This window comes from Scyliorhinus torazame, chromosome 1, assembly GCF_047496885.1.
Source record: "Scyliorhinus torazame isolate Kashiwa2021f chromosome 1, sScyTor2.1, whole genome shotgun sequence".
NCBI classification, from domain to species: domain Eukaryota; kingdom Metazoa; phylum Chordata; class Chondrichthyes; order Carcharhiniformes; family Scyliorhinidae; genus Scyliorhinus; species Scyliorhinus torazame.
The window spans coordinates 395,190,727-395,214,726 of NC_092707.1; the positions used below are offsets into that span (position 1 = coordinate 395,190,727).

At 46.0% G+C, this 24,000-nt stretch overlaps 2 protein-coding genes across 6 annotated transcripts in view; one reads left to right on the plus strand and one right to left on the minus strand.

Moving 5' to 3' along the window:
• The window catches only part of ints9 (integrator complex subunit 9), a 58,431-nt gene extending 53,358 nt beyond the window's left edge, over positions 1-5,073 (minus strand). Inside the window, exon 1 of the mRNA XM_072513265.1 lies at positions 4,914-5,073. Coding sequence (XP_072369366.1) covers positions 4,914-4,922 — 9 coding nt within the window. The 5' untranslated portion in view covers positions 4,923-5,073. The remainder of the gene's footprint in view (positions 1-4,913) is intronic.
• A 127-nt stretch (positions 5,074-5,200) lies between these two features.
• LOC140427724 (homeobox-containing protein 1-like) overlaps positions 5,201-24,000 on the plus strand; it is a 56,732-nt gene continuing 37,932 nt past the window's right edge. For 2 of the 5 annotated variants that reach the window (XM_072513281.1, XM_072513324.1), the window contains exon 1: positions 5,203-5,474. The gene's annotated coding sequence lies outside the window, so the exon portion shown is untranslated. Of the gene's footprint in view, positions 5,475-20,434; positions 20,503-24,000 lie in introns of all 5 variants that reach the window. The other 3 variants (XM_072513292.1, XM_072513314.1, XM_072513303.1) reach the window with 3 other exon arrangements.

A 24,000-nucleotide genomic window follows, 5' to 3' on the forward strand; every position in this document is an offset into this window, starting at 1 on the left:
AATTATATTTTTGGAGAGTGTTACTTGTGACAAGGCAGTTGCCAATTAGGGCTAGTTTTCATTTTTGTTATTTATTATTTATTCATTTTTTGTTTATAAAATAGGTCATTGTTATTTGTGTTGTTATAATATTGTGTAAAGGATGCACAATGTACTGTGTTGGTTGACCAAAAATTTTCAATAAAATATTTAATAAAAAAAAAAAAGAAATTCAATGGCATTACCATTGCTGAATTCCCCAACAGCAACATCATGGGGTTACCATTGACCCGAAACTTAACTGGAGCACCCATATAAATACTATGGCTACAAGAGCAGGTCAGAGACCGGGATTTCTGCAATGAATAACTCATCTCCTGACTTCCCAAAGCCTGTCCACCACCTACAAGGCACAAGTCAGGAGTGTGATGGGATATTCACCCCATGGCTGGATGAGTGCAGTTTCAATAACACCCAAGCAGCTTCATACCATCCAGAATAAAGATGCTCACTTCATTGGCACCCCATCTAACCCTTAAACATTCTTTCTTCTTCTGAGGCAATCCCTCTGGATCCAGGATGATTTGCTTCTACTCCAGTTCAATGGGTTCTGAGATGGCTGATAAGTGCGATCCACAATCTGCAGACTGCTACACCAGGGGCAGCTAGTGCTCGATGGGTTGGGCAGATGAGGAGCTTGGAGATTTGTGTGCTCCATCCGATGCCTCAACTTCACCTCTGCCTGCCCTCAACAAAGTCTCTCAAATGTGTTCTGTGCCTTTCTGAATAAATCTTTTCCATTTTGGTCAGTCACTGGTCAAGGACTTCAATGAGTCGGAAGATATGTTTAGACTCTTTAGGGATGTTTTGAGAACATCCATAAATGATTAAATATCCACTCTCTCCACCACTGCCACACAATGTGTACCATATACAAAATGTCCTGCAGCAACTCACCAAATCTCCTTCAACAGCACTTTCCAAACCTATGATCTCTATCACCTCGAAGGACAAGGGCATCAGATGTATGGGAATTCTGACATCTGCAAGTCCCCCCCCCAAGCCACACACCTTCCCGACTTGGAATTGTATTACCATTCCTTCATTGTGGCCGAGTCAAAATCGCCAAGCTTCCTCCCCAAAAGCACTGGGGTGTACGTGTCCCAAATGGGCTGCAGCGCTTCATGACGGCAGCTCATCACCACCTTCTTAAGGGCAATTAGGGATGAGCAATAAATGCCAGTGACACTCACATTCAATGAAACAATTAAAAACTCAGGGAAGCAATAGTAAGAGAAAGTATTCTTCTCCAATTAAAGTGACCACATCACACATTGGAATTCCCGGAATTAAGTCCCCTATTTGATGCAGCAACCTGTAGGTTATAATAAATGTTATAAAACAAAAGAGATTCCAGCTAGCTGGGGTTTCCATTCCTAAGCCGGTCACCTTAAAAGCTTGAATTTTCCAGGTTATTGATCCTGTCCTTTCTCAGTGGGCATGTGATCACTTGCAGGAATCACCGTCCAATCTGAATTTACACAAGCACGTTACAGAGGTAGAAGGAAAAATGGACACCACGCCAAAGGAGGAAATATTAGAGGAGTGGACCAAAAGCTTGGTCAAAGAGTCAGTTTACTACGTTTGTTTAAAATTCATCTTTACGGGATGTGGGCGTCACCGGCTAGGCTAGCATTTGTTGCCCACCTCTAATTGCCCTTGCGAAGGTGGTGGTGAGCTGCCATCTTGAACCGCTACAGCACATGTGGTGTAGGTCACCCACTGTGCTGTTAGGGATGGAGTTCGAGGATTTTGACCCAGTGAAGGAACGGCGATATATTCCCGTCAGGATGGTGAATGACTTGGAGGGGAACGTCCAGGTGGTGGGGTTCCCATGTATCTGCTGCTCTTGTCCTTCTAGATGGTAGTGGTTGTGGGTTTGGAAGGTGCTACCTAAGGAGCTTTGCTGAGTCAGGAGATTGAGTTACTCGATGCAGGATTCTTAGCCTCTGACCTACTTTTGCAGCCACAGTATTTATATGGCTAGTCCAGTTAGTGAGCTCGCAAGAATGAGTTTTTAAAATCGAGGGTACTCCACACCATGTCCTATGCAGCTAATAATACAGCCAGCAGTGTGGGACTTGGAGCGTGCTGGTCAACATTTATCCCTTCACCAACATCAAGGAGCCCTAGCTAAACTGGAATCAATGGGAATCAGGGGGAAAACTCTCCGCTTGTTGGAGTCATACCTGGTACAAAGGAAGATGGTTGTGATGGTTGGAGGTCAATCATCTCAGATCCAAGACATCATTGCAGGAGTTCCTCAGGGTAGTGTCCTCAGGCCCAACCATCTTCAGCTGCTTCACCAATGAACTTCCTTCCATCACGAGGTCAGAAGTGGGGATGTTTGCAGATGACTGCACAATGTTCAGCACCATTCGCAACTCCTCAGATAATGAAGCAGTCCAGGTTCAAATACAGCAAGACCTGGACAATATCCAGGCTTGGGCTGACAAGTGGCAAGTTACATTCGCGCCACACAAGTGCCAGGCAATGACCATCTCCTACAACAGAGGATCTAACCACCGGCCCTTGACATTTAATGGCATTACCATCGCTGAATCCCCCACAATCAACATCCTGGGGGTTACCATTGATCAGAAACTGAACTGAACTAGCCATATTAGTAGTGTGGCTACCAGGGCAGGTTAGAGGCTAGGAATCCTACGGCGAGTAACTCGCCTTCTGACTCCCAAAGCCTGTCCACCATCTACAAGGCACCAGTCAGGAGCGTAATGGAATACTCTCCACTTGCCTGGATGAGTGCAACTCCAATAACCCTCAAGAAGCTTGACACCATCGAGGACAAAGCAGTCCGCTTAATTGCTCCGCCTTCCACAAACATTCAATCCCTCCACCACCGACGAACAGTGACAGCAGTGTGTACCATCTACAAGATGCACTGCAAGAACTCGCCACGGTTCCTTAGACACCATCTGGAAGGACAAGAGCAGCAGATACCTGGGAACCCACCACCTGGAGGTTCCCCTCTTTTGTGAGGGCCACGAAGAATCCAGCACGGGTTTTAAGGATACAAAGTAATAGCATTTATTTACAATAACATATATACATAACAGTAGCAGTAACTTCCCTTGCTACATACTCCTTCCTGCTGGTTCCTGAACTGGCCAGCTTTATTTATACTAGGAGTTTACTAATGGTTTCTCCGCCCCCCCTCATTGGGGAAGCTCATACTCCCACAGGATTGTGGGATAGTCATTAGTCCCCAGCCAATGGTAAGTAGGCAGGTTATAACACCCTCCAAATTACTTACCACCCTGACTTGGAAATATAAGCGAATAGTAAGCTTTATTATTGTCACAAGTCGGCTTACATTATCGCCGTTCCTTCACTGTCACTGGGGCAACATCCTGGAACTCTCCCTAACGGGTTAGTGGGTATACCTACACCTCAAGGACTGCAGCGATTCAAGAAGGCAACTCACCACCACTTTCTGAAGGACAAATATGGATGGGCAATAAATGCTGGCCTAACGGTGACACCCACATCCCAAAAAGTGAATACAAAACACCTAAAACAACCATGATCATATTGAAAGAAGAGCAGGATCAACAAGCTTATGACCCACTCCCACTTCTATTTCTTATCTGGCCATTATGACATTGCTGTAAGGAGGTCAGCTGGCTAGACGGCTGGTTTGTGATGCAGAGCGACATTAATAGCGCGGGTTCAATTCCCTACCGGCTGAGGTTACCATGAAAGCTCTGCATTCTCAAGCTTGTCCCTCACCTAAGTTGTGGTGTTCTGCAGGTTAAATCAGCACAAGGCAGCTCTCTTTTTCAAAGGTAAGAGCAGCCTATGGACCTCTGGTACTGTGGTGATGTTTATTTCATGAGATTGCTGTTGGTGGGAGCTTGCTGTGCACAAATTGGCTGATCCATTTCCCTTATAACAGTGACTGTATCACAAAAATCCTGCACCGATAAGTCTGCTTTGTAACATCTAATATCGTGAAAGTTGCTATATAATTACATTTCGTCATTGACAGCAGGGATGGAGTTTAACAAGAAACAGTCAGATACAGTGATGGGGAGTAGTTTATGCTCTTCTGTACGGATGAATTGGGGCACCTTCTTCATCCTTATCAATGTGGATGGATGCAGTTGAGGACTCTGGATCTGTACTCATTGGAGTTTAGAAGGGTGAGGGGGGAATCTCATTGAAACTGACAGGATACCAAGATAACAAGTGAACGTGGAGAGGATGTTTCCTCTAGTAGGGCACAGCCTCAGACTGAAGGGACGATCCTTTAAAACGCAGATGAGGAGGAATTTCTTCAGCCAGAGGGTGATGGAACTCATGGCCCGCAGAAGGCTGTGGAGGGCAAATCACAGAACGCCTTTCACACAGAGATTCTTTGATTACTGAGGTGATCAGGGGTTATGGGGAGAAGGCAGGGGAATGGGGATGAGAAACATTTCAGCCATGATTGAATGGCGGAGCAGACTCGATGGGCCGAGTGGCCTAATTCTGCTCCTATGTCTAAAAAAAAAACTCAGGATGGGGAAAAGGCCTTTCAATTGAGGCTCAGCCCTGTTAGTTGACAGATACCAGAGCGTCCAGAGGGACCTGGATATTTCCCAGCAGATCATCCCAGGCATTAATTTGAGTGAATAAGCATTTTCTCCCCTCTACCCCCCCCTAAATCGCAAGATGACCACACACAGGCACAATATTGTACATATAACTGATGCTGCACTCTGGTAAACTCCTCCTGGACTGCATGCCCTCTTGCTCCTAGCTGGACTTTACCTCCACTCACAAGAATGCCACAGTCAGGCCTCCATGAGGCAACTCCCTCAATCATTCCTTACACAAAATAAAACAGGATTAAAAAAAAAAAAGATGCTTACCAGCCTCATTTTCCCCCTTCAAGCGGCCAGAACCGTTTCCATGGAGGTGGGGGGAGCTTCCTTTCCCCCCGTTCCCTGGGCACCAGGTCAAATGTCAGGGTTCAAATGCGGAGGGGAGGGTGGGGGCAGCCGGAGCGGCGCCGACCAGAGGGAGTGCGCGTGCGCCGACACGGCGCGGCCGCAAGGCAGGACGGGGGTTGTAGTCACACGTTGTCCCCTCCCCCCCGCCGGGCGCCCGGCGGAAGAGGGGGACGCCGACGACTACAGCTCCCGGCGCGCCCCGCGGCTGAGGAGGAGCAGGTGGGGAGAGCAGGGCCGCCCCTGGTCGCTCTCTCTCGCTCTCTGGGAGTTTGATGTTGTTAATCATGGCGGGTCTCAGGCAGACAAAGGCGCCTCACATTCACTCCTGAGGTGCAGGTTTGAGAAAGTTTCTCGCCTGGTCTGCTTTCCAATTAAAAAATATAAATGAAAGAGTCACCTCCTTTTTGGGGAAAAGGCACTCTGGCTGTGTTTAAATGGATGAGGCTATTTCTGATAATCACAGAGGAAGCTGAGAAGGTGGTAAGTGTTTTATTTATTTCTGCCCAGAGAGATGTTTGGGGGTGTGGAGGGTTGTTTATTTTTAGTTGAGGGAAGTGATTCTTCAGTCTCGTTTTTAAAAAAAATGTTGGGCCACTGTACTGTTCTTAAATACAGTGTTTTGTGTTCACCTTGCATTGGATCAAGTCAGGGCGAGTTAACAACTGTCAAATTTTAAAGACTATCAAAGATTTTAAATAAGCAAGGTAATACTGTGTTACACATAAGAAGCTTATTCTTCTCTCCACCCCCCCCCCCCCCCTCTCCCTCCCCTGCCCCCCAGAGTGCAATGCATCAAAATAATGGATGTTGCTTGAGAAAATATTTGAGTGTTACATACATGGAACGAAATGTGACATTTCTGAATGAGGTTTCAATGGCGTTGGGAAGTTAGGAAGTGTCTTTTATCTCGAGACTCTCTCTCTCTCTCTCTCACAAGGGTCATCATGCACGCTAGCCAGTAAGTTTGCAGTGGACGTTTGCACTGCACAATCTCACCGTTCTAGGATGGCCGATTGTAGTTTTCGATGTGGAGGTGAAACACCTATAAACTCATGAAATATACGTGCGACTGAATCGTTCTGTTCTTGTGTGCTTCTGGTCGAGTTGTCTTGCTTGCTATCACAGACTAATATCTGCATTCCGCCAAGATTTACCTGGGGTAGCGCTAACTTTGCCAGAGGTGAGCTGCAGGGATGGTGGTCCTGATTAAAAACAAAGTGAAATAACCTAAAGATCGGTCTTGATTTCCAACTATGGCACTGTGACTATTTCCTTTGGCAGCTTGTTCCATTGGGATATTGTCCTTAAGAAGATTGTTGATGCATTGTCTGGGAAACGAATGGTCTTTGTAGTTTGCGTGGATGACTACCTACTGTCTCGTCATTGCTGCAGGACAATTCCCTCCAGTCCACTCTATATTTTATAGAACATGGTCAGTAATTCCTATTTCAAATGATCAAGGATGTTATTGTAATATAATAATCTTTATTGTCACAAGTAGGCTTACATTAACACTGCAATGAAGTTATTGTGAAAAGCCCCTAGTCGCCATATTCTGGCGCCTGTTCACATACACCGAGGGAGAATTCAGAATGTCTAAATGATGTAACAGTGTGTCTTTCGCGACTTGTGGGAGGAAACCGGAGCACCCGGAGGAAACCCACGCAGACACGGGGAGGATGTGCAGACTCCGCACAGACAGTGACCCAAGCCGGGAATCGAACCTGGGACCCTGGAGCTGTGAAGCAACATGCTAACCACTGTGCTGCCCTACTAGAAAGGGTGCAGAAAGAGATTCACTAGGATGTTGCCTGGGCTGGAGCATTTCAACTATGGTGAGATACTGGCTAGGCCGGGGTTGTTTTCCTTAGAGCAGAGCAAGCTGAGGGGGGGAACCTGATAGAGGTGTACAAAATTATGAGGGACATAGATAGGAAGAATCTGTTCTCCTTAGACAAGGGTTCAATAACCAGGTGGCATAGATTTAAGGAAAGGTGCAGGAGATTTGGAGTAGATTTGAGGAAAATCTTTTTCACCCATAGGTTGATGGGAATCTGGAACTCACTGACTGAAAGTGGGGTCGAGGTGGGAACCCTCGCAACATTTAAGCAGTACTTAGATGAGCACTTGAAATGCCATTGCATACAAGGGTATGGACCAAGTGGCGGAAAATGGGATTTGAATAGATAGGTGCGTGATGGTTGGCACAGACATGATGGGCCGAAGGGCTTCTTTCTGTGCTGTAAAACTCTACGATTCTATGATAAAGATGTGACAAAGGATGGTATAATCCCATGTTATCGCTGCTTGTTTGAAGCCAGGCAAGTTATGAAAACCTATTACAGGTAACCTGATATTCTTCAAATGTGACTTTTGACTTTCTGTACTGTTATTAAATCTGAGTTTCCACATTCTTGTTGTACATACACTATAAACCCTGCCAATCTTATTGTATATGCACTGTGGATCCTGCCATGGCACCAGGGTAGCTTGAAAGGTAAAGGCTCTGCATTCTGTTATATTTAAATTGAGCAGTGGAATGTTTCTCATTAAATAGGGATTTTAAAGGATCAGATAAAATGTAATTTTGTGGTATAACTGGATATCTTCAACTCTGCTTAAGAATGCATTGGAATTAAATTTGGTACAAGTTTTCTCTGGCTTATTTCATCTAGATATTTTATACATGGAAATACAAGGGGCTTGCACACAGACAATAGCTGAATACAGTTGAGTTCCTTATTTGTGAGGCAGCTGCACAAACCTGCCTGTGAATGGGGTGGCAATGGTGGTCACACGTGGCCTTGTTAAGAATGGCTGAAAGCACTTGAAGTGCATGAGTGACAAAATTAAATCTGCCCTGAAATGCCTCATTTAAAAGAGAACTTTTCAGCAGGCGACAATAGAGATGTTTTTGTTTTGTCTCTCTATGGCCCCTCTGCAGGCGATCGACAATTCTGAGCTTTTTGTAAGCCTTTGTGCCAGCACAGAATTGCATGGTGCTGATTCCAGCAGAAAAACCTTGCCTAGAAGCAATGCTGGTGAGAAAGAGTTGAGGTTGGTTTGTTCTCGTAAATAATAATAACTATAAGAATATAAAACAGCCAGGGGATGAGGAAAAAAACACATTCAATCTGTTGAATCCCTACAATGCAGAAGGAGGCCATTCAGCCCCATCCGGTCTGCACCGACCATCCGAAAGAGCACCCTACCTCGACTCACTCCCCCCGCCCTATCCCCGTAACTCCACCCATCCTGCACGTCTTTGGACTGTGGGAGGAAACCGGAGCACCGGAGGAAACCCACGCAGACACTGGGAGAATGTGAAAACTCCACATAGTCACCCAAGGCAGGAATTGAACCTGGATCTCTGGCACTGTGAGGCTGCAGTGCTAATCACTGTGCCACCGTGCCGCTCACTCGATCATTTCAACTCCCCCAATGAACATCCAACTGAATCTTCAGCTCCACAATGCATTGTGTGCTGGATCATTCCAAGGTTTTATCAACCAGCGAGTAAGGAGATTTTCTTTTCCATCTTTCGGATGAGACATTAAAGCGAGGTCCATCAGATCTCTGAGGTGGGTGTAAAAGATCTCTGAGGTGGATGTGAAGAAGAGCAAGGGGATTATCCCCAGTGCCCAGGCCAATGTCTATCCCTCAATCAACATGACAAAATATATTATCTGGTAATTATCACATGGTTGTTTCCAGGAGTTTGCACATTAGCAGACTTGTTTCCTCCATTACAACAGTGAGAGTACTTTGATTGTAAAAATACTTTGGGACATCCTGTGGTTGTGAAAGGCACTAAATGCAATTTAATTCTTCAGAAGTGTGGCTGCCGGTGTTTAACAGTGTTGAAAGTGAAGTTTGAGAGTGCTTTCTGGAACCTTAGCGTGGCATGTGGTGGATTTATCTCTGTCTTCTATCTGTCTCAATATTCGATTTGCCTTTTAATTATTTCTTATTTTCTCAATGTTAAGTTGTAACCCCCCCCCCCCCCCCCCCCCCCCCGGCTGTTTCTCTGCTGCCTCTCTGCTTCCATTGAATACCTTCAAATGCCATTCTTTCTGCCAGTGTTCATTGCTTTGCATTTGCCGGTATTAAGTTCCTTTTGGTGATTACCGGCATAACTATGTAACTATGAACCTTTTCACAAGACCCCAATTGCATTTCTCTCTATTATTTCTGTGTTTTTTTTGAAAATTTAGCAAGCTAACAATTTGTTCCTATCTCCCTGCAGCGCAGGATCGGAGCAAAGGTTCCTGTAATCAGTTCTAACTTACTACATGTAATGCCATGCCTCTCGCGAGTACACCGTTTCCTATCCTTTTTTGTCCAGTTTCTTATCCAGTCCCATAATCTTCTCAGGATTTCCACATATTGTAGTTTAACTAGTTCCCTTTCAGTTGGGAATTTGCCAAATGTTTTTGGCAGAACACGAAGCTTGCATCTTGGGGCTCCTTATATTCTTGAGATCTTCCAAAGATCTTCCATTACAGCGATTTATACTTTAGAAATGTAATAATTGTCAGTTTGTGCATGGCAAGATTCCACAGTCAATGAGACAAATAATCTTTTCAATTGATGTTGGTGGAGAGATTGATGTTGGATAGGTCAATGGTTGAAGTTGGCTGCTCTTTTAAAAGGGCCATAGGATCTTCCAAATCCATTGAAATGGTAGAATCTTTCAAAGGGAGGTAAAAGACGGGCAGCACGGTGGTGCAGTGGGTTAGCCCTTTTGCCTCACGGTGCCGAGGTCCCAGGTCCGATTCCGGCTCTGGGTCACTGTCCGTGTGGAGTTTGCACATTCTCCCCGTGTTTGCGTGGGTTTCGTCCCCACAACCCAAAGATGTGCAAGTCGGTGGATTGACCACGCTAAATTGCCCCTCAATTGGAAAACATGAATTGGGCACTCAAAATTTTTTTTTAAAAAGGTAGATCTGTCTTCAGATGCAGCTAATATTATTTTTATTTTAAGGTTTCAGCCTTTGCCATTTTCCTGTTTATTGCTATGATGTTGCACCTATTTCACTCCTAGTTCAGGAAGAAAGACCTGGATAAGGTGACAAGCCCCAGGTTGCGCAATTGCACCGGAGAAAATACCACTCTATAATTTTATGTTTAAAATACGACCGTTTTTTGGGGCAGAATGCAGGAACTATAATGCACAAGCTTACTTCTTGCACAGAGCAATACTACCCTTTACGTGGAGTTGACCAGTCTCCCAGTTCGGCTGGTAGACTGATATCCGGACTCGGGGTCTTCTTCTTGCCTCCCAAGTGGTGGTCCTAGGTTCTCACTACAGACATTTGGAACTGACCCCTTTCATCAGTGGAAACTCACATGATCCTTAGCCGGTACTTAGTTTAAAACACAGTTTAGACGTATTAAACAGTTTCTCCCCCTTCCTCCTAATCTTGATAAAATTAAACAATCCTAACGTCTAGTTCCCTATTCTTAGGGAATAAGAATATTTCCTGACTAACTAACCACAAGTCTCACTGCATGTCTGGAGTTTGACCGTCGGCCCGACTGTATTGACCCTTGCATCCGCGAACCTTCTCCTGTCTGCTGATTCTAGCCTATTTGCAGTCACCTCAGCATATCAGCTAAGCGTGCTGGTTCTACCCAATCTACTTGTCCAAGTTCTTAAGGCCAAGTTCCTAAAGATGAAACCTGGGTTTGGTCTTTCCTTAATTACTCAGTCCAGTGCAGGCAAAACCCACAGTCATCATTTGGTCTTGTCTGGATGGTTATCCTAGGGTTAGAATCTTCTGACAGCTGGTTTGTGATGCAGAACAAGGCCAACAGCGCGGGTTCAATTCCCGTACCAGCTTACTCGGGAAACTAAGGAAATTTGACATGTCCACATTAACCCTCACCAACTTTTACAGATGCACCATAGAAAGCATCCTATCGGGCTGCATCACAGCCTGGTATGGCAACTGCTTGGCCCAGGACCGCAAGAAACTCCAGAGAGTCGTGAACGCCGCCCAGTCCATCACACGAACCTGCCTCCCATCCATTGACTCCATTTACACCTCCCGCTGCCTGGGGAAAGCGGGCAGCATAATTATAGACCCCTCCCACCCGGCTTACTCACTCTTCCAACTTCTTCCATCGGGCAGGAGGTACAGAAGTCTGAGAACACGCACGAACAGACTCAAAAACAGCTTCTTCCCCGCTGTTACCAGACTCCTAAACGACCCTCTTATAGACTGACCTCATTAACACTGCACCTGTATGCTTCACCCGATGCCGGTGCTTATGTAGTTATACTGTATACCTTGTGTTGCAATATTATGTATTTTCTTTTATTCCCTTTTCTTCTCATGTACTTAATGATCTGTTGAGCTGCTCGCAGAAAAATACTTTTCACTGTACCTCGGTACACGTGACAATAAACAAATCCAATCTAATCCAACCAGAACAGGGACCGGAATGTGGCGACCAGGCGCTTTTCACAGTAACTTCATACTTGTGACAATAAAAGATTATTTTTTATTAGCTTGTACTACTGAGTCTAGCAGGTTATCTGCTGCTTCAGTTTGCTCGCCCTAGAAACCTCATAAATAGCCCAGATAAACTCAACTGAAGAAATGCCAGCCCCGTGTATTTTAATCGGAGGAGCACCAAGCACAGGAGACAGAATCTGTGAGGAGGTGCTCATCCCATCACAGATTCTGCCTCTCCCAAGTTGCTGCTCTAGCTCCTCCAATCACACAAGCCCGTCCTCCCGCTCTCTGTTTTCTTTCCTGATTTTGACCTTTTGTGTTGCCGGGGTGTCCAGTTTTCTTTTTTTTAATTAAAAATTTATGAGTACCCAAGTCATTTTTTCCAATTAAGGGGCACTTTAGCGTGACCAATCCACCTAACCTGCACATCTTTGGGTTGTGGGGGTGGAACCCACGCAAACACGGGGAGAATGTGCAAGCTCCACACGGACAGTGACCCAGAGCCGAGATCGAACCTGGGACCTCGGCGCCGTGAGGCACAGGGCTAACCCACTGCGCCTGGGTGTCCAGTTTTCTTGGGCAGCTGCAAGGCCTGGATGTTGGGGCAGGAACCTGCCCTGGGCTATGGTCAGCCCTCCCAGAGTCTTTGTGAGCGCCTCGTCTTTGCAGATGGTGAACTGCAGGTGGCGGGATGATGCAGGTCGTGTTGTTCTGGGCATCGTTGCCAGCTAGCCCGAGGATCTCCGTGGCAGCCAGGTAGGCGGGGGCTGTAGGTTCGACATGCTCAGCATACCAGGGGCCACAATAGTTCTTTCCGGGGACTGCTTTTTGGTTCCCCTTTTCATTCCCACTGATACATCCACGTCGTAACATTATCTTCTGTAATTGTGTTGATTATTTTTAATGTTTCCTTCTTTAGATAGCGCAAATACCAAAGATTGTACATTTATTATAAAATGAAAATTCAAACTACTTGACACAATGTAATTTATTGAAAATTAATCTCGCCTACAGTCCCTGGAGGCTAGGTAAGGGGGAAGGTAAAAGTGCAGGTGTTGTATCTCCTGTGCTTACATGGGAATGGGCATTGGGAAGTTTATAAACTCTTGATTTCTAAAAGTAAATATATTGTAGAAAGGATCTGCATCGTGTGCGGTCTTACTGACTGACTGATGTTCCGTTTTCACAGTCTCGGCGAGTCAGGTTTATGTTGCTGTTGACTGCCTGCCTGTGCCCTTTCTTTCTGTTGGAAGGCTGCATTGAAAACCTTGCGTTTGACAGCGTTTATAGAAAACCCCTCCTGATAGGTATATTAGCCCAAATACAGACACTTTCTCTTATTACATATTAAGTGAAACCCTTGCAGCATAAAAATGGGATGTGCTGAAATGATCAACTTTGTTGGGGGTGAGTGGAAGATTAGTGGGTGGATGGGGATGGGGACAGAGGTTGTTCCTGGCGTATCGGGGGGGGGGGTGGCAGGGGAAGTACTGCTGACAGGGGAAGGGTATTTAAAGTGTAAGGGCAGGAGGATCGATGACAGGCGCCCGAGGGCGGACCTGGGGAGGTGTGGGACATGGGCCGGAGACTGGCACAAGAGGGACTTTGGTTGGTCGGCGGGGGGATGGGGGGGGCGTTGGCGAGGGAAGGGGAAAGGGTGCCTCCCGACCAGGCTGGTCATCTGGAACGTGCGAGGACTGAATGGGCCAGTCAAGAGGGCCTGTGTGTTCGCACACTTAAAGCGATTGACGGCGGATGTGGTCATGCTACAAGAGACACACCTGAAGGTGGGGGACCAGATTCGGCTGAGAGTGGGGCAAGTATTTCATTTGGGGTTGGATTTTAAAACAAAGGGCGTGGCGATTGTGGTCAATAAGAGGTTGCCGTTCGAAGTGGGAAATATAGTGGTGGACTCTGGGGGAAGGTAGTCAACCCCTAAGCCCCGAACTGGGCCGATGTGGAATTTATGAAGCGGGTGCTGGGGAAGATTCCGGACCTGGACTCTCATCAGCTGATTATGGGAGGGGGCTTTAATACGGTCCTGGATCCGAGACTGGATCGGTCAAGTTTGAGGTCAGGGAGGGTGTCGGCTTCAGCTAAGAAGCTTCAGGGGTTCATGGAGCACATTGGGGGGGGGGGGGGGGGGGACGACAGAATCTGTGAGGAGCTGCTCATCCCATCACAGATTCTGTCTCTCCCAAGTTGCTGCTCTAGCTCCTCCAATCACAGAAGCCCGTCCTCCCGCTCTCTGTTTTCTTTCCTGATTTTGTCCTTTTGTGTTGTCGGGATGTCCACTTTCCCCACTGTTGTTTGCCTTGGCTGTAGAGCCGTTAGCATTAGCATTGAGAGCGTCAAGGGTCTGGCAGGTGACAGTACAGGGGCGGGGGCAGGTGGAACACAGGGTCTCTCTCTACGCGGATGATTTGCTTCTGTACACATCGGAGCCACTGGGGAGAATTGGAGGGAATATGGGGATATTAGAGGAATTCAGCCAGTTTTTGGGATAGAAATTGAATATGGGTAAAAGTGAGATCTTTGCGATCCAGGTGAGGGGGCAGGAGAAGAGATTGGGTGAGATGCCGTTCAAGGTGGTGGGAGGGAGATTTCGATACTTGGGATCCAGGTGGCGTGGGAGTGGGAGCAGCTGCATGAACTGAATTTGGGGCGGGTGGAAGAACAGATGAGCGGGGACTTTCGGAGGTGGGACGCGCTCCTGTCGTGATTGGCGCAGCGGGTGACCCACAGTGAAAATGACGGTCCTCCCAAGGTTTTAGTTTGCTTTCCAGCGCCTTCCAATTTTTGTCCCCAAGGCGTTCTTCAAAAAGGTGAATGCAGAGATCTCCAGATTTGTTTGGGCAGGTAAAACCCCAAGGATGAAATGTGCTGCTGGAGTACCGGGGGGGTGCTGGCCCTCCCAAATTCCATTAACTACTACTGGGTAGCGGATATTGCGATGGTCAGGTAGTGGGGGAGGGGTCGGTATGGGAGCAAGTGGAGGCGGCATCATGTAAAGACACGAGTTTGGGGGCACTGTTAACAACACTTTTATGTTCTCGTCGGCTTGGTACTCCACAAGCAGTTGAGATCTGTTCAGTCCGGTAGGGGGCAGGGCTTTCTGTATGTTGCCTGTGAGTATTAACCAGCAAATAACAGAAGTTAAGAATGTAAATCCGGATGAATGTATTGCCGCTTCTAATTTGACTCATTCGGTTTGTGAATTCACAATACCAGCTTTCTTTCATCCCTGAAATTTTGTCGAGGCTTGCTGGGCAGAGTGGGCTGAGTTCTATGCTTCTCCGATGGGCTCACAATGCTATTAAAACCTCTAGTTTTTGTTTAAGCAGGCATGGTAGCACAGTGGTTAGCACTGTTGCTTCGCAGCGCCAGAGTCCCAGGTTCGATTCCCGGCTTGGGTCACTGTGCTGAGTCTGCACGTTCTCCCCATGTCTGCATGGGTTTCCTCCGGGTGCTCCGGTTTCCTCCCACAATTCCCGAAAGACGTGCTTGTTAGGTGAATTGGACATTCTGAATTCTCCCTGTGTACCCGAACAGGCGCCGGAATGTGGCGACTTGGGGATTTTCACAGTAACTTCATTGCAGTGTTAATGTAAGCCTACTTGTGACGCAAATAAAGATTATTATTATTAAATTAGTTCTGTACCAGGAAGGCACATCTTCTTCACACATCACTGACCTAGGCAGCACGTCAGTGAGTTTCCTTCCTTAAAATGAGTTGCAAAACTGCTGACCAGTCAGTCCCTGAAGGAGCAGCGCGATTGGGGAGAGACCGAATCTGTGATTGGAGGGAGCAGTACCTCACAGATTCTATCTCTCACGTATTGGGGCAGCATTTCATTCAGTGGCTACCCCCATGATTGAATCTTCACAAAGTTTTGGGGACTTTCGGGGTAAGAATTCCTCCACGGCCACTGTGTATTTTGAACCCTGTAGCATAGTGACTCTTGTGCACTGTGGTAGTTGGCGGATGCCGCTGATGGGGAACTGGAGACTGCTCGGGCGGAGCAGGCCTTGGCTTTGGCCTGACAGGGTACCAGATGCCGGGGCTGCAACCTGTGGGGAGGAGCCACTGTGGCTCCACTCTTGCTCGCTGTGTCCCACACTTGTTCTCCTGCTAGCAGCTTCTCACTAGGCCCTGGCTCCGAGGCCATGGGAAATCTGCCTATAATTTTGTCCGGACTTGGATTTAACTGGAGTGGGTTTGCACCTTGGCAGTGCCCGGCACTGGTGGGCAACAGTGTATTGTGTGTGAAAGTCACCCTCCCATCCTAATGTGGAGAGAGGTGAGAGGCCATTATCTTATGGTTCTGTTTCATTAAATTCTGTTCCATAACTTGGTACTTCGAACTGCTATTTCTAACGAGATGTTAGCTATCCTTCACTGTCAGGAAACACTCATCTACATTGTCATTGAAGATTAATTAGCTGACATTTGAAATTCTTGATCAGATTGTAGTTTTGATCTCATTCCTTATGTTAAACTCTTTCTGTAGACTTACATCCTTGCTCTTTCTCTATTGCCCTGCGGTTTCTGTTTCATTGAATCAAATAGTTGGAATTTGAGATTAATCTGATCTTCGTTTATTATTGTAAATTGGGAGTTGCATTTAAAATTCAAATTTGAGAGACAATACCAAGGAATTGAGAAAGAATAGTACCCTGAACCCCTCATGTGGAAATGTAAAATGAGCCTCAAAAACCAAAAAGCAGCCTTGGGACCCCAGGGACTGCTAATTCTGGACCCTGCCTAAGTTCCGACATCATTTGGTGCAGTGACTTTGCCTAAAATTGAAAGCACAGGCAAGACATTCAATCCAACCAGTCTGTGGCAGCAAGGTAGCATAGTGGTTAGCACAATTGCTTCACAGCTCCAGGGTCCCAGGTTCGATTCCCGGCTGGGTCACTGTCTGTACGGAGTTTGCACGTTCTCCCCGTGTTTGCAAGGGTTTCCTCCGGGTGCTCTGGTTTCTTCCCACAGTCCAAAGACGTGCGGGTTAGGTGGATTGGCCATGATAAATTGCCCTTCATGGCCAAAAAACGTTAAGTGGGGGTTACTGGGTTATGGGGATAGGGTAGATACGTGGGCTTCAGTAGGGTGCTTTTTGTAAGGGCTGGTGCAGACTCGATGGGCTGAATGGTCTCCTTCTGCACTGTAAATTCTATGTGGCAGTCCATCCCACTATCACTGTCAAAACAGATTGGACAGTCGTGTCATCTTTGATTGTGGAACTTTCTATCTTGAATGCTCTCCCTGTTTGTCATTATAACAGTCATGACACAAACAGATACTCCATCTTAATGTAGGGTACTTTGAGAGGCACAGTTCAACACAATATAACTGGGACTCTTTCCTCTCACCCACTTTTGTGGAGTTTCTACTGAGTGTGCAAAGTCCACTTATCACCACCTACTACATGCACTGAAGAACCAATGGCTGGAGCTGTTGTCTCCGTTGAAATTCCTGTTTGAAAGTGAAGAGGGAGACATTATTTTCATATTCATTCAATTTTCAAACATCACCCTTTAACTTTGAAGTCAATTAATCATCCACTTATATATTTTTTTTAATTAAATACCCAATTTTGTTTCCAATTAAGGGGCCATTTAACGTGACCAATCCACCTACCCTGCACATCTTTGGGTTGTGGGGGTGAAACCCACGCAGACACTGGGAGAATGTGCAAACTCTACACGGACAGTGACCCGGGGCCAGGATCGAATCCAGGTCCTCAGCGCTGTAGGCAGCAGTGCTAACCACTGCACCACCGTCCCGCCCGTCCACTTATAATAAAAACAGAAGATACTGGAAACAGTTAATGTTTCAGGCTGATGGCTTTTCAACAGATCTTTGATTTTCTGATGGAATGCCATTGCCCTGAAAGGGGGGTATTTACAACATCTTCTGTTTTTATTGCCGATTTTCAGCATCTGCAGCATTTTGCACTTTAATTGTTCACCTGTTGCGAATGGTTTGTTGATTGTTAAGATTCACAAGTGAGGGGTATTGTTTAATAAAGTATCTCGAGCACTCAGAAAGAGAGACTGCTGAGTAGGTAGGAGGCAGAGAAATGCAATGCTGCGTGCTGTAAATAAACCAACTGTCGAGAAAATCATTTTTGTCTAGTTTTGTATTTCACCACCTGACTTAGGAGCCATTTAGAACCTGTGTTCAGTTCTGTTTGAAAGGCCAATCTGGGGCATCAAGTTGGAAGTAGGTGGACACACTGAGTAGAAGAAGGAAGCAGGCGCTTGAGGAGTAAAGTTGGGTGGTTGACTGAGGTGCAGGAGGAAGGTAGGTAGGAAATGTTGAAATAGGAGCGCAATGAGTGACTTACTCAGATTTGGAGATTCCATTGGGGAAAAAGACTGGGCAGAACAATAAATAAATATCAAAGGCACCAATATACAAGAGATGGTTGCTGGAGAGAAAATTAACAAAACAACTACGTGCAGTAATAAAGAAGGGCTGACACAATATTTTGCATTATAGCCCTGGCTATGTTGTTGTCTCTGGAGTTCAAGGATAAGGGATGTGTCACGTGGCCAGAATAGAATGGGCTTTGATGTTGCTCTCCCTCCCTATGCGGGAGCCAAAGATAAAAATGTCAGAGAATTAGCTTATGAGCAGGACTTCACAGGTGGCAATCTTGGGACTGCTTCGCCAGCCATGAGCAGAGTGGAGAAAGGGCTGAAGCGAGCACGGGGCAATTAGACAAATGAAATAGATGGGTGCGGGAATAAAAATAGAAAATGCTGGCAACACTCAGCAGCTCGCACAACATCTGTGGAGAGAGAGAAACCGTTAATGTTTCAGGTCGATGACCTTTCATCAGAACTGGGAACAGCTGTGGTATGTGAGGAAGCAAAGCAGCAAAAAGACAATTAAAATGTTGAGTGAGGGAAACCAAGTGGGAGAAATTATTTTACAGGCAAATCTAGATTCAATCGCAATAAGAGACCTGTGTCTGCAAAGAAAGGGGGGGGGGAACAATTGTGATCTAATAGAATCCAAAAGATAGGGCAGCACGGTAGCCTTGTGGATAGCACAATTGCTTCACAGCTCCAGGGTCCCAGGTTCAATTCCGGCTTGGGTCACTGTCTGTGCGGAGTCTGCACATCCTCCCCGTGTGTGCGTGGGTTTCCTCCGGGTGCTCCGGTTTCCTCCCACAGTCCAAAGTTGTGCAGGTTAGGTGGATTGGCCATGATAAATTGCCCTTAGTGTCCAAAATTGCCCTTAGTGTTGGGTGGGGTTACTGGGTTATGGGGATAGGGTGGCGGTGTTGACCTTGGGTAGGGTGCTCTTTCCAAGAGCCGGTGCAGACTCGATGGGCTGAATGGCCTCCTGCACTGTAAATTCTATGATAATCTATGATAATCTATGATAGCAAAGGAGCTGGTGTGGCAATAATGCCTTGTAAAACAGGAAATGCAAACGGTAGAGAGGGTAGATCTAGACCAAAGTAAATGACACAGGCAGAGTCATTTAAGGTTTGAATTGTAATTGTTTAACAAGTGCTGCCCGATTGCCTCCTTCTGAATTACCGGGGAGTCTATTGTTTTCCATTTCAGACTCAAAGTCAACTTGCCAACCAATCTGCACTCTTTTCTCCTGTCGTATATCCTGTTGTGATCATTTGAAATTTGGCATTCTTGCATTTGCCCTGATGGAAGATGAAAAGCCGTGGCAATATGTCTCTCTTTTTACAGCAATGTTCAAGGCCAGCTCTGCAGTCGGATTTGAGAAAGGAACAAGAATGACAGAATTATTTCTTGGTTTTGGGGGTTTTAAATACCCGCTTGTCGATCAGGACAGAGCGAGAGAGTAAATGGGGAAATAGATGCAACATTTCTAAAATATGTAGAGGATTCCTCCATCAAACAGTATGTTCGTGGCTCTCAGAGAGGAATTTGTTTCTATAGATTTGGAATGGGTAGATCAGGGAGATGAGCTGCATGTGGGTTGAGAATAGTGACCCAATGTGATAGAGCTCAAGCTGCAATTAGAAAGGGAAAAAGTCTGTAGAACACCTAGAACAACAGAACATAGAATTTACAGTGCAGAAGGAGGCCACTCGGCCCATCGAGTCTGCACCGGCTCATGGAAAGATCACCCTACCTAAGCCCACACCTCCACCCTTTCCCCGTAACCCAGTAACCCCATCTAACCTTTTTGGACACTAAGGGCAATTTAGCATGGCCAATTTAGCATGGCCAATCTACCTAGCCTGCGCATCTTTGGACTGTGGGACGAAACCAGAGCATCCGGAGGAAACCCACGCAAACACAGGGAGAACGTGCAGACTCCACACAGACAGCGGTCCAAGCCGGGAATCGAACCCGAGACCCTGGCACCATGAAGCAACTGTGCTAACCACTGTGCTACCGTGCCACCCAGGTTGTGTTCCAGCAGATTTTAGCAAAGTGAAGAGGAAACTAGCTGAGGTTTGAGGAGAAATTGACACAGGACAGTATTCAAAAGGGAGTGAGAGAGAAAACAGGGAACTATAGACCAGTGAGCCGTACGTCGATAGTAGGGAAGATGCTTGAGTCCATTATCAAGGATTTTATAGCACAGCATTTGGAAAGCAGTGGTGTAATCAGTTAAAGTCAGTATGGATTTACAAAAGGAAAATCATTCTTGACAAATCTGCTAGAACTCTTTGAAGATTTAACTAGTAGAGTTGACCAGGGAGAACTGATGGATGTGGTTTGTTTAGACTTTCAGAAGGCTTTCGACAAGGTCTCACAAAGCCGATTAATATGTAAAGTTAAAGCGCATGGAATCACGGGTAGTGTCTTGAGATGGTTAGAAAGCTGGTTAGTAGACAGGAAGCAAAAAGTTGGTATAAATGGGTATTTTTCTGTTTGGCAGGCAGTGACTAGTGGGGTACCGCAGAGATCTGTGCTAGGACTGCAATTGTTCACATTGCATAACTGAATGTATCATCTCCTAATTTGCAGATGATACAAAGTTGAGTGGGCGGGTGAAGACGATGCAGAGATGCTTCAGCAGGATTTGGAGAGGCTGAGTGAGTGGACACATGCATGTCAGATGCAGTATAATGTGGATAAATGGGAGGTTATCCGCTTTGGTAGCAAAAATAGGAAGGCAGATTATTATTGGAGTGTAAATTGAGAGAGGTGGATACTCAGCGAGACCTTGGTGTCCTTGTGCATCAGTCGCTGAAAGTAAGCGCACAGGTACAGCAGGGAAAGAAGGCAATTGGTATATTTGCCTTCATAGCGAGAGGATTTGAGTATAGGCATAGAGATGTTTTACTGCAATTATATAGAGCCTTGGTGAGGCCACACCTGGTGTATTGTGTGCAGTTTTGGTGTCCTTATCTGAGGAATGACCTTGCTTTAGAGGGAACGCAGCAAAGGTTTACCAGGCTGATTCCTGGAATGGCAGGACTGTCCTATGAGGAGAGACTAAGTCGGTTAGGATTAGAAAAGTTGGAGTTTAGCAGAGTGAGAGGGGATCTCATAGCAACTTACAAAATTCTAACAGGATTAGGCAGGCTAGATTCCGAAAGAATGTTCCCGATGGTGGGGGAGTCCAGAACTCGGGATCATAGTTTGAGGATAGGGGGTAAACCTTTTAGGACTGAGGTGAGGAGAAATTTCTTCACCCAGAGAGTGGTGAATCTGTGGAATTCGCTTCCACAGAAAGTAGTTGAGGCCAAAACGTGTAATTTCAAGAAGGAATTAGATATAGCTAAAGGGATCAAGGGATATGGGGAGTGGGGGGAGGGGGGGGATCAGAGTATTGAACATGATCAGTCATGATCATAGGGCGGCACAGTAGCACAGTGGTTAGCATTGTTGCCTCACAGCGCCAGGGTCCCAGGTTCAATTCCCGCTGGGTCACTGTCTGTGCGGAGTCTGCACGTTCTCCACGTGTCTGCGTGGGCTTCCTCCGGGTGCTCCGGTTTCCTCCCACAAGTCCCGAAAGACGTGCTTGTTAGGTGAAGTGGACATTCTGAATTCTCCCTCTGTGTACCCGAACAGGCGCCAGGATGTGGCGACGAAGGGATTTTTACTTCATTGCAGTGTTAATGTAAGCCTACTTGTGACAATGATAAAGATTATTAATAATAAAGATTATATAATGAATGGCGGAGCATGGTCGAAGGGCCGAATGGCCTCCTCCTGCTTCTATTTTCTATGTTTCTATAGCAGCAGTGGGATTTTCTTTTGTTAGAAAAGATATTGTATATGGACAGATTAATCATTAAACAAGGAAGCTATTTGCAATGCCCCAGATAAATAAAGGATATTAGAAACCAGTTAGAATCCGAAAAAGAGGCTGGAAGAATAATAATGCGAAAAATAAAAGAGAATATGAACACTCAATAGGTAGGTTAAGAGTGGGTCGGAACACCAAGAGAGCACAGTAGACAGAGAATTAGTAAAAAGGAAGGTGGAACCCCTGAGAAGACAGGATTTGCAATTTGTAGGACAATTAAAATTGGTGAGATACTTGAAAAGTAATTTATACTGCTCTTTAATAAAGAGGAAGGTGGTGGTTTAGTAATATTGTCACTGGGCTAGTAATCCAGAGAGTCAGGGTAATGCCCTGGGGACATCAGTTCAAATCTCACCATGGCAGATGGTGAAATTTAAAAATACAATTTAGAGTACCCAATTATTTTATTTCCATTTAAGAGGCAGTTTAGCGTGGCCCATCCACCTAGCCTGCACATCTTTCGGTTGTGGGAGTGAGACCCACGCAGACACGGGGTGAATGTGGCAGATGGTGAAATTTGAATTCAATAAAAAGCAAAGAGGATAAAGCAGAGACAAGTGAATCCAGAATTGATTGAGAGCAAACTGAGCGATAGACAGTAGAGACAATCGAGGGACTGGGTGTTAATGTCACCGGACTAGTAATCCAGAGGCCCAGGCACGGGTTCAAGTCCCACCTCAGCAGCTGGTGGAATTTAAAATTAAATGAATAAATCTGGAATATAAAGCTACTTTAAATGATCGTGACCATGACCACTATTATTGATTATCCTAAAAACTCATCTGGTTCACTCATGTCCTTTAGGGAAGGAAATCTGCCGTCCTTACCGGGTCTGACCTGCAAGTGACTCCAGACCACAGCAATGTGGTTGCGTCTTGACTTCCCTCTGAAATGGTCTGGCGAGCAGCTCAGTTCAGGAGCAATTAGGGATGGGCAACAAATACTGGCATTTCCAGCAATGCCCACATCCCATGAAAGAATTAAAAAATAAGATGAAGGATGAGTAAAATATAGATGGTTTGAATTTTTATTCATTCATGGAATGTGAACTTTGTTGACTCGATCAAATTTATTGCTCATCCTTAATTGGGCTTGAGGAGGTGGCGGTGAGCTGCCTCCTTGAACCGCTACAATCCATGTGGAGTTCCACAAGGAGTTCCAGGATGCTGACCCAGCGACAGTGAAGGAACGGCGATATATTTCCAAGCCAGGATGGTGAGTGACTTGGAAGGGAAACTCCAGGTGGTGGCGATCCCATGCGTCTGCTGCTCTTGCCCTTCTGGGTGGTGGTGCTCGTGCGTTTGGAAGATGCTGCCTAAGGAACCTTGGTGTCTCCAATTGAGGAGGAAAGAGAAAATAGAAGTACTGAGCACAGATTCCAAAAGGGATGATCATGCTTGATTGGTAGAATTCTTTCAGGAAGTAACAGACATTTAGGGGCTGTTGTACATATGGACTTTAGGAAATCCTTTGACAAGATACAGGGTATCACTTGGCTGATTGATAGAGAAGAGTTATGAACTTATGATGAAGTTATGAATATAGGTTAAAAATTGGTTCAAAAGGATAAAACTGAGAGTAATAGTTAAAGGGCAGTTTGAGTAGGTGCAACTCTCTAACAGGACATTGCCCATCACTTTTGTATCATTGTGTGTGCCGCCTGCAAGTATCTTTTGCTCTAAAACCTATGTACAAAAAAGACCCAGTGTCTAGAACTCCTATTCCTGGCACCGAGATTACAGTTCCAAGCTGATCTCTAGCACTATATAAAATGGAAGCAGGGGTAGGCCATTCGGCCACTTGCGCCTGCATCACATTCGACGTGATCATGACTGATCTACCTCAATGCCACTTTCCTGAACTATCCCCATAGAACTTACAGTGCAGAAAGAGGCCATTCAGCCCATCAAGTCTTCACCGGCCCTTGGAAAGAACACCCCACTTAAGCCCACACCACCACCCTATCCCAGTAACCCCTCCTAATCTTTTTTTTTTGAACACTAAGGGCAATTTATCATGGCCAATCCACCTAATCTTTGGACTGCGGGAGGAAACTGGTGCACCTGGAGGGGAGCCATGCAGACGCTGGGAGAATGTGCAGACTCCGCATAGACAGTGACCCAAGCTAGGAATCAAACCTGGGACCCTGGAGCAGTGAAGCCACTGTGCTAACCACTGTGCTACCGTGCTGCCCATATTCATTGATATTTTTAATATCTAGAAATGTATCAATTTCACAGGACTGAGAACCCACAGCGCTCTGGGTATAGAATTCCAA